The following is a 10,935-nucleotide window of genomic DNA, read 5'->3' on the forward strand; positions in this document are numbered from 1 at the left end:
CAAAAGTCACTCACATCTTTACAAAATGTAGTTTGTATTTCCAGAACGCGTTTCTCGAGTGGTACTTTTTTTAACCTGCGGCAGTCCGTAGTGTATTGATTCTTGAGCAGAAAACGTTTTGTCAAGGTTAGGTTTAGAAACAACAGGATTCACTCTTTTCGGATAAAACTCAACATTTACAGGTATCTAACGTTACTTGCACTTTATCACGTCGATAACAAACTATAATTTAGGGAGTGGGACAAGGATAGCTTTGTAGTTAGCAAGCTAACGTTAACTCTGGTCTTTCGCGCGACGACAACGAGTTGCCTCTGCACTCTTTGTCGCGTTCCATTTTACTATATACTTTCAACAAAGCAAATGTGTTGCTGGATAACTTGTCTCTGTCTGAACAGGGTGCCATTACGCCAAAATGGGAAAAGGACTTGAGCAGTTTGTATACCGCCAGACTAGCTCTGGTCCACGCGAATACGTCAGCGCGTAATGTTAATTGAAAATCCGACGCATGCGCGTCGACCAGAGCTAGCTACGATAGCTCCTGTCTAATTGTTTGTCTTTCCTCTTCCTCCATCCAACTAAACGTTGCTACCTAGCTAACACAATGAAGCCGCCCTCTCGTGCTCGAATACAACCGACGCGCTATGTGAACAAGAAGACCGAAAAGACTGTCTCGAAGCGAAAACCAAAGTTCGCGTGCACGGGATGGAGTCGGACGGAGCAACAGGTCCTGCTGCGGTGCCTCAACAAGCAGAACAAGATGACTGGCGGGATCCACGGGGCAATAGACCTAGAGGCCCTGCACGAGAAACTTCCCAAGCAGTCCAGAGAAGAAGTAAGTTAGCTAGAAAGTGCATTTCAAATTGAGGTCACGCTCATTCATTGTGCATGTGAGAGATGTATTTCTCTCTCTCTCTGTGTCTGTCTGTCGACCAGAAGTCCCCACAATAATAGTAAACAAACAAACATTTGACCAACTGGGGACATTTTGTTGGTTCCCATACGGTCAAATGCTGTTTGTAGGGGGGTTAAGGTCAGGTTTTTGGGTTAGGGGAAATAGGATGTTGAATGGGACTGAATTATATGTCCTCACAAGGTTAGCTGCACATGAGTGAGGTGAGTGAGTGAGTGTGTCCGGTTCTGTACCGTATGTTCATACATAACACACCAATTAGTGTTTCTCTTCCATCCACTCTCCCTCCCAGATCCAGTCCCAGTTGGAGTCTCTGATGATGCGTGTGCTGAGAGCGGTGGTGGGCCAGGTGAAGAGGCAGAGGTCTGAGCAGAAGGCAGCCCTGAAGCCCATCCAACTGTGGGCTGAACTGGCCCATGATATGGCTGGAGCTCTGGAGGAACCCATCACCTCAGCCTTCGCTCAGGTCTGTTCAGATATACACTGCTCCAAAAAATAAAGGGAACACTAAAATAACACATCCTAGATCTGAATGAATGAAATAATCTTATTAAATACTTTTTTTCTTTACATAGTTGAATGTGCTGACAACAAAATCACACAAAAATAATCAATGGAAATCCAATTTAGCAACCCATGGAGGTCTGGATTTGGAGTCACACTCAAAATTAAAGTGGAAAACCACACTACAGGTTGATCCAACTTTGATGTAATGTCCTTAAAACAAGTCAAAATGAGGCTCAGTAGTGTGTGTGGCCTCCACGTGCCTGTATGACCTCCCTACAACGCCTGGGCATGCTCCTGATGAGGTGGCGGATGGTCTCCTGAGGGATCTCCTCCCAGACCTGGACTAAAGCATCCGCCAACTCCTGGACAATCTGTGGTGCAACGTGGTGTTGGTGGATGGAGCGAGACATGATGTCCCAGATGTGCTCAATTGGATTCAGGTCTGGGGGAACGGGCGGGCCAGTCCATAGCATCAATGCCTTCCTCTTGCAGGAACTGCTGACACACTCCAGCCACATGAGGTCTAGCATTGTCTTGCATTAGGAGGAACCCAGGGCCAACCGCACCAGCATATGGTCTCACAAGGGGTCTGAGGATCTCATCTCGGTACCTAATGGCAGTCAGGCTACCTCTGGCGAGCACATGGAGGGCTGTGCGGCCCCCCCAAAGAAATGTCACCCTACACCATGACTGACCCACCGCCAAACCGGTCATGCTGGAAGATGTTGCAGGCAGCAGAACGTTCTCCACGGCGTCTCCAGACTGTCACGTCTGTCACATGTGCTCAGTGTGAACCTGCTTTCATCTGTGAAGAGCACAGGGCGCCAGTGGCGAATTTGCCAATCTTGGTGTTCTCTGGCAAATACCAAACGTCCTGCACGGTGTTGGGCTGTAAGCACAACCCCCACCTGTGGACGTCGGGCCCTCATACCACCCTCATGGAGTCTGTTTCTGACCGTTTGAGCAGACACATGCACATTTGTGGCCTGCTGGAGGTCATTTTTCAGGCCTCTGGCAGTGCTCCTCCTTGCACAAAGGCGGAGGTAGCGGTCCTGCTGCTGGGTTGTTGCCCTCCTACGGCCTCCTCCACGTCTCCTGATGTACTGGCCTGTCTCCTGGTAGCGCCTCCATGCTCTGGACACTACGCTGACAGACACAGCAAACCTTCTTGCCACAGCTCGCATTGATGTGCCATCCTGGATGAGCTGCACTACCTGAGCCACTTGTGTGGGTTGTAGACTCCGTCTCATGCTACCACTAGAGTGAAAGCACCGCCAGCATTCAAAAGTGACCAAAACATCAGCCAGGAAGCATAGGAACTGAGAAGTGGTCTGTGGTCCCCACCTGCAGAACCACTCCTTTATTGGGGGTGTCTTGCTAATTGCCTATAATTTCCACCTGTTGTCTATTCCATTTGCACAACAGCATGTGAAATTTATTGTCAATCAGTGTTGCTTCCTAAGTGGACAGTTTGATTTCACAGAAGTGTGATTGACTTGGAGTTACATTGTGTTGTTTAAGTGTTCCCTTTATTTTTTTGAGCAGTATATATATATATATATATCTATCATGTCTTTCAAGGGGAAAGTATCTCAAAAGGGGCAATTATGTTAGAAAACAGTGCAAACATATGGACTACAACATCACTAGCTGGCTACCACCCAGTTACTCAACCCTGCACCTTATAGGCTGCTGCCCTATATACATAGACATGGAATCACTGGCCACTTTAATAATGTTTACATAGTGCTTTACTAATTTCATAAATATATACTGTATTCGATTCTACTGTCAATGCCACTGACATTGTTCGTCTTAATGGAATTAAGAAATATATAAATATTATTTTACTTTTAGATTTGTGTGTATTTTTGTGTATTGTTAGATACACTGCACTGTTGGAGCTAGGAACACAAGCATTTCGCTACACCCACAATAACATCTGCTAAATATGTATATATGACCAATAAAATTTGATTTGACTAGGCTTAAATATTTAGATGATAGTCCTAGATGTATTCAAGATCGAAAGTTACAAACTATCCTTCTCTCGCTCTCTCCCTGTCCCATCTCCCCTCTATCGCTCTCTTCCCTTCCTCCTCAATCCTCTCTCCAGATGCTAGTCATCTCAGCCACAGAGCCCGGCAGCCTGACCAACTCGGACCCGCCTCGAGAAGACTACCTCCCTAAGCAACAACGCTCCAACTTCAAGACCATCCCACCTAGACCCATACCCACCCCTAAAAACCCAGCCCCCTCAGGGGTATCTAACAGCCCTATAGTGTTTAACATTGCTTCTACACCCCAACCACCACCTGCGGTCTCTGTACCAGTCTCTGGTGTTCCCACCACCCAGCCGTCCACAATGAACCCCAGTTCTGGTGCGTCCAATCAGAGAGGCAGGACCACTACACCAGCCTCTACAGTTGGAGCCCAACCCCAGCCTGGTTGCTCGAACTCCAGCATCCTCAGTCAGATTCAAGAAGGGTCTGCCATTACCCCTCTGCTTACAGTACCAATGCCTGTGCAGTCCCTTTCTGCCTCATCGTCTGGTCCTACTACAACACTGCAGTCTCAGTCGGTGCCACAAGGTGGCGCGCACGGGCAGACCATGTCCAATGTCCCTTCCACTCAGCTGGCAGTGATGTCCTCTCCTGCCCCTGCCGGTGTGTCAAAACAACAACAGCCCTCTGCTGCAGCCTCCTCTATTAGGCCGCAGCCTCAGCATCCCGGGGCTGGGCCAAGGAAAAGTAAACATGCGGATGAGAACACTCCTAGATACACAGGCCTGGGGAGCATTGTGGACTTTGAGAAGATCTATCGGTTCTTAAGTACGGTCCACGTGCAGAGTGAATGTTTCAGACTGACTCCTATGGGTGAGATGATAGCTATTGTTGGGGTGGGGGGGGTGTCAGTTATACACTTTTTACCTTATGACAGTCGATAATCTGGTTTCTTCTACATGTCTTACCAGGGTTGGGGTCAATTCCATTTTAAATTCCAGTCAATTCATAAAGTTAACCAAATTCCAATTGTTCATATTCCCATTTGAAAAGCGTTGAAGATAATTGGAATTTCTGTGTAGTTCTGGAATTTACCGGGATTGAAATGGAATTGACCCCAACCCTGCTTGTTATACAACCAACTGCTTGTAAAGATGCATTTGGGTCAAGAGGATAACACATTAGAGCACTAGGCTATTTCCAATGTGGTCAACATGCTCTGTCACATTCATATGTTGCAAAAAGATTGGCCAGTCTGTCCCATTTCCTCATCATAATCTTCTTCTTGTTCCTGTTCTTCTTTGACTTCGTTTTCCCCAGAAAGTGCTATAATACTGGACCTGCTGATGTCTCTGCCTGAAGAGCTCCCCCTCCTGGACTGTGCCAGACTGCAGCACCACCTGCTCCAGGTACTGTACACTCAACTACAGATCTAAGATCAGATTGCCCAGCTGATCTAGGATGAGTTTAGCTTTTTAATTCATAATGAATAACACCTGGGACTTTATCCACAAAGTATTAGTGCAGATCTAGGATCAGTTTAGCTTTTTTAATTTTGCAAGGAATAAGAGTTCGGACCTGATCCTAGATCAGCACTCCAACTCTGAGACCCTTTGTGAGTACGGGCCCAGGCCTAGAATTGCGGATGGGTCATAGATCTCCACCTCACTCATTTCTGTGTGAGGGAGTTTGCCCTTTTCCTAGTCAGACCTCTCCACCATCTTACGTTTTCTCTTTTTAATATATTCTTTCCACCATGTCTCCCTTTTGAGATATATTTGACAACATTACTCTGTTTTCTTCTCACTCCTAGGTCCATGAACGGTTCTCAGCCCCGGTTCCCAAGGTGTCCCAGGTGGGCACCGGTACTGAGAGGCCCTGGTCCTCGGCGGCGGGAGGAGAAGGAACGAAAGCGGGAGATCAAAGAAGACAAGATGGAGGAGCAATACTTGTTGCTGTGACAACGCCCCCAAGTCTAGATGCTGGTGACAAGGTGGGGGCCCCACTTCAAATACAACAGGAGAGTCAGGTAGGAGGAAGAGATGGGGCTATTAGTGGAATCCCAGATGGTCGGGGAAGTGATGGGATGGAATGCACCTCAACCAATCAGGGTGTGGCTGCAACGGTGGTGCCTGTCAACCTGGTCGCCGGGTGTTCCAATTCTGTTGCTAAGGATGGGGCTGTGCCGTTGCAGGGGAGTACAGAGGAAAGGGCGGGAACTGAGACTTTCGCGCCTTCACAGGACAATGGACAAGCCCAGGGACAAACGCCCTCGACCAATGACGCGTCAGCAAAGTCAGGGACGGCTACGCAAAGAAAACCTGACTGGGAGAAGGCGGGACTCTGTCCCCTTAACCCCTTCATGGTGCCTTTGAAACTGTTGGCACGGCAACAGATCCAGTCGGTTGAAGAGGTGGTGTTACAGTAGCCTCCATTTTGTTTATATTTTGAGACGAAAAAAGAAATAGCTGACAACTTGAGGATTTCATAGAATGTTCTAAAGCCTTGGATTAGTACAGCAGTACTTAAGTTATTTAATCAGAAATGTCTCACTTTAACCTTCATTCATGGTTCATTTGATTGTGGTTTGTCACTTTTTGGTTGCTTTGATATTATGCAGTTTACAAAAATGAGTATAATAAATCTTTGCTTTTATTCCACATTTCAGATGTTTTGAGTGTTCAGTATCTGTTCTCTGTATACAGACACGTTGTTAGGCCATGTTATTATATATGTGATATTACAACATTATTCATTAGCTTTAGTACCAACGTTAAAAATGAGTAATGCTAATTGTCAAACTGGCATAAGTTGCATCATATCATTGGTCAAACAGTTTTTGCATTGTACCCTATAACCTTCATTCAGTCTTCGCTCCCAAAGAGGAGACTGTCCAATACTGATCTTGTTTCAGTCTTTTTTCCAGTGGTCGATGAAACACTGATTTAAAGGATGATCCACTACATCTCAAAGTGACTTTATCTCCGGTCTGCTGATCATAAACTGTCAGGGAATATTAAAAAAAGGTATTTAAGTATGGAATAGGTTTTTAACGTCAACATTAGCTCCTCCATATTATCCTTATGTAGTAATTTACCATGGAAGTACACACCAGTTTATAAAGTGCAACCACAGTATAACATACATATTTTACAGCTTTTTTTAACAGGTTGAATGACAATGTAGACCACTTGTCAAACTCAAGGCCCGCGAGCCTATACAATCTGAAAATGTTTGGGTTTTTTTGTCGCAGAAAAACGATGTCAATCGACATTGAAATTACTAAAACCAAATCAAAAGTTTGTAGAAATGATATTGTACCTACATTTATAGTCTCTTCACTTTGTCCAGGTTGCTAACAGTCATTGAAATGAAAGCTAGACATTCTGGGAGCATCAGAAATTCCAAAAGCGATTAGACAAATTTTAGCAAATTTTGACAGAAATACAGTACATAATACATTTTAAATGCGGCATTCTGTCCTTCTACCCACCTTTGATTGGCTGCCAGGGTCACTCGATGCAAAACGTTGCCCTGAAGAGGAGGTCGGTTCAGGTGTCTATGTCTTGTATGGTGTCCCTATCAGCCCCCAGGAACTGTAGTCGTGGTAGATGGTCTCAAACCTCTCCCTGGACACCTTTTTATAGGAGAAGAAAGAGTAAGAACAAAGCTTTACTGTCCAATTTTATTATGTTTTTGTTGCTTTTTAACCCCTTGAGAAAGTGTTTAAGTGACTTGCTCAAGGGGCACAACGGCAGGAGATGGCATCTAGTATAGCTTGAATAGAATCCCCACCTGTGCCTGTGTTCCATGGTAGGGAGAAGTTGGAGGAGTCTCCCTCTGCCTCGTACTGCAAGCCCACTCAGCCACCATAATGTGGGTTAGGGTCATTCTCTGTATGATAGGGGACAAAAAATATATTTACAAATGGTCCCCCAAGCTAATCATGTTTTAAACCAGGCCAAGGTACTCTACTGATAAAGATCATTTAAAAAAACTTTTTTTGGGGAAGGAGGAGGTGTTATGCCACACTTTTAAAGTCAAATACTTTGTATAACAATGGCATATTATCCCTTTAACTAGAGTCGATGTCCATGCCCCCACAGGATATAATTAGCATTATTGAAAAAATAAATACACATAAAAATCTGTCTAAGCTAGAGATATCTTTTTTTTGTTGCATGGGCTGCATCTCAACCCTCTGTGTCCACCGATGTTGGCCTTCTGCACTTGCGGTGAAAGGTGGCAGCGCTACAGCTGTGTTTGTCAGACCATGAGACATCCTGAAAAATCGGTCTTCACAAAAGCGTCTGTAGCGTCCAAACGTCCTACAAACTATTATGACCCCTCTATGGAAAGATGAGACTCTCACAAACACGATGGTATTCTCCGTTTTGCTCTACGACCCCCGCAAGCGTCAGACTCGTCTGAATTCAGTTCTGCCGACTTCTGTCTGTAGCGTCTGAACAGTTTGGGCTACACACTAATATGAACCCTCTTTGGAAAGGTGAGACCCTTACGAACACGTACGTCGGTCTAGGACGCCCACAAGCCTCACAAGACTCGTCTGAAAGTAGCCCAGTACGAGTTTATAAAAATGAATGCCCCTTTTGCCCTCAGAACAGCCTCAATTCGTCAGGGGCATGGACTCTACAAGGTGTCAACATTCCACAGGATGCTGGCCCATGTTGACTTCAATGCTTCTCACAGTTGTGTCAAGTTGGCTGGATGTCTTTTGGGTGGTGGACCATTCTTGACACACGGAATACAGTTGAGCGTGAAAAACCCAGCAGCGTTGCAGTTCTTGACACATTCAAACCGGTGCGCCTGGCACCTACTACCATACCCTGTTCAAAGGCACATAAATATTTTGTCTTGCCCATTCACCCTCTGAATGGCACACATATGTAATCCAAGTCTCAAGGCTTAAAAATCCGTATTTAACCTGTCTCCTCCCTTTCATCAACACTGGTTGAAGTGTCTTTAACAAGTTATATCAATTAGGGAATCATAGCTTTCACCTGGTCAGTCTATGTCATGGAAAAAGCAGCTGTTCCTAATGTTTTGTACACTGTGTATATGGAAATAGTTTAGTGGGGGGGAAAAAAGTTGTTACAATAAAAAAACACCCTGATCTTATGTTTCTCAGATATATATTATGTCTCAATTTTTTTTTTAAATAGTTGACTATCTGTTTTTCCATGTATGAATCTGTTATTCAATACATTTCTAGGGGCTAATAGCATTGAGTCAAATTCAATGTTTCGTCAAATAATTTGACTCCAGGGGGTTAAAACACAATTATAGCAACAACCTATGATAGCAGAGCAAGCTTTAGACAGTTTATCTGTTAGGACTGTGGTACTACTTGAACCAACCAAGTCGCCACTCGTAGTTGGCCTGTTGGGCCACTCTAAGTCATCCTCCAACCACTGGTTCAATATGGCTGTATGGATGTCTTTAGCCCTGACATGAAGGAAAGGGGAGAGTGGGAACTTAGTTAATGAGTATTTTACTGATAGTCATGAATATTTGTAGGATGGACACATTCTACAAAATATTCATAGTACCTGGACAAACTCATTTAGCTACAGGTATGTAGCTTTGAGTATGTAGCTAGGAGCTTTGAGTGCTGTGTTGAACTTTAGTATTTCTCACCTGCGTGCTTGTCGTCTATGCCGGAGTTTGATATGATCACAACCTCTCTATGACTAGATGGTTGGGAGTCTACTACTGTACATTGCACTCAAAAAGGTAAACATATACTTCATTCTCTGTTTTGTCCCTGTATTTTTAGCTGCTGTGTTGAATTGAGTCATGTCTCACCTGCGGGATTGTCGTCTATGCCAGGGCATGTAGACCACCACGACCCCCATGGCTGCTATCACCAGTCTTGCCAGAGTCAGTAACGCAGCAAAGATGTCTCGCTTCAGGATGGGGCCGTAACATGCAGAGTCTCGGTACCAGTAGTCCTTGTTACAGCTGTGTGGATAGTGGATCTGACACAGAGTGACTTCTGGTTAGGTGGAGTCATTAAGCTAGCTATATGTTGGCTATATGGTACATACTGCATGTTATTATGTTATGTTATTAGCCAGTTGCATCACCGAAAAGCTAGCAATTCGGCGACCAAGTGAAGGCATTTCAAGCTTTGGAGTGAGCATACAGTATGATCTTAACTCTGTTACATGTGTTATGTTATGCGGCCGCTGTAAACGTGGGCTAGGAAAGGATGGACGACGTATCCAGTCTAACACACAACGAAGGTACTACAACGTATCTAATTTACCACAAGAGACATTCTTCTGAGGACAGGAAGATCTCTGTTGGCCAACACGGCCAGCATCTACGACTTAAGAAGTCTTAAGATGTAATAGTCTTACCCGCAGACTGGTCCGGCCCGTGACATACTACAGGTACTGGTGTTACAGTGCTTTGTCCTGTTGTGGCCAGAGGCACAGGGAGAGACACAGACGAGTCACCCATCTATTTCAGCTGCATGGTAGTATACCTTCAAGTTCTTGTCAAGTCCGGCCTGGTCGCATCCCGCTACACGAAGACAATGATAAGTGAAGTTAACAATTCAGTTAAAAGTTAAGTCAATGCAGGATATTAATTGGAATTACAATTCAATAATCGAAAACGGCCATTAATTTTCAGTGAGGATATTTAAATTCTCTATATCCAATGTTTTTCCAGTTTTAAGTAAATGACCCCAAATATAGACTATAGTATATGTACATTCTTTATCAAACGTAGCATTTTTGACTATGATCTCTCCAATGATGGTCACTCCAAGACAGCCTTCTTGACCTGTGGATGCAACAGAACAGTGTTTTATCAAAAACAAATGATTTGACTCGTGAACTTTATCAAGCAACTAGTTACCGATTTTCTTTTTTACCATGATTACCAACAAAAAAAATCTATGTAACATGATTTCTGTGTTTTACCATCACAAATAGTACACTTTGTGATTAAAGCACCGAATTTGGCACAGAGGTAGATGTATGTACCCTGAAAAGATATAGATATGGAGCCACCGCAGATTAGGCCCCTTGAGGGCAATGCAGCCACTATAACTAAAAAAGAACTATAAGTATTCATACCCCTTAATTCGCCTTCCACATTTTTTTGCATTACAGCCTGAATTCAAAATGGATTAAATATTTATTTTTTTCTCCCCTATCTACACACAATACTCCATAATGACAAAGTGAAAACAGGTTTTTGGACATTTCTGTAAATTTATTGAAAATGAAATACAGAAATATCTAATTTACATGAGTATTCACACCCCTGAGTCAATACATGTTAGAATCACCTTTGGTCTTTCTGGGTAAGTCTCTAAGAGCTTTGCACACCTGGATTGTACAATATTTGCCCATTATTCTTTTACAAATTCTTCAAGCGCTGTCATTTTGGTTGTTGATCATTGCTAGACAACCATTTTCAAGTCTTGCCATATATTTTCAAGTAGATTTAAGTAAAAACTGGAACTCTGCCACTCAGAAT

The 10,935-nt window shown here is 44.1% G+C and overlaps 1 protein-coding gene and 1 long non-coding RNA gene across 4 annotated transcripts; one reads left to right on the forward strand and one right to left on the reverse strand.

Moving 5' to 3' along the window:
* Positions 1 to 74: 74 nt before the first annotated feature.
* On the forward strand, positions 75 to 6,082 carry snapc2 (small nuclear RNA activating complex, polypeptide 2). Its single transcript, XM_014207185.2, has 6 exons — positions 75 to 182; positions 594 to 832; positions 1,203 to 1,376; positions 3,534 to 4,293; positions 4,741 to 4,829; positions 5,234 to 6,082. Exons 2-6 carry the CDS (start codon positions 602 to 604, stop codon positions 5,846 to 5,848), a joined length of 1,869 nt encoding a protein of 622 aa, XP_014062660.2. The 5' UTR covers positions 75 to 182; positions 594 to 601; the 3' UTR covers positions 5,849 to 6,082.
* Positions 6,083 to 6,208: 126 nt separating this feature from the next.
* Positions 6,209 to 10,583, reverse strand: LOC123743767 (uncharacterized). 3 transcript variants are annotated; one of them, XR_006770608.1, is made up of 7 exons: positions 10,162 to 10,583; positions 9,804 to 9,969; positions 9,247 to 9,419; positions 7,216 to 7,314; positions 6,914 to 7,057; positions 6,746 to 6,806; positions 6,209 to 6,423 (listed from the first exon to the last, which is right to left on the reverse strand). It is a non-coding gene; the product is annotated as an uncharacterized lncRNA (long non-coding RNA). The 3 variants fall into 3 exon arrangements; XR_006770607.1 differs by having other exon boundaries at positions 6,209 to 6,806; XR_006770606.1 differs by having other exon boundaries at positions 6,209 to 7,057; positions 10,162 to 10,582.
* Positions 10,584 to 10,935: the final 352 nt, after the last annotated feature.

This window comes from Salmo salar, chromosome ssa07, assembly GCF_905237065.1.
Source record: "Salmo salar chromosome ssa07, Ssal_v3.1, whole genome shotgun sequence".
Classification (NCBI taxonomy): domain Eukaryota; kingdom Metazoa; phylum Chordata; class Actinopteri; order Salmoniformes; family Salmonidae; genus Salmo; species Salmo salar.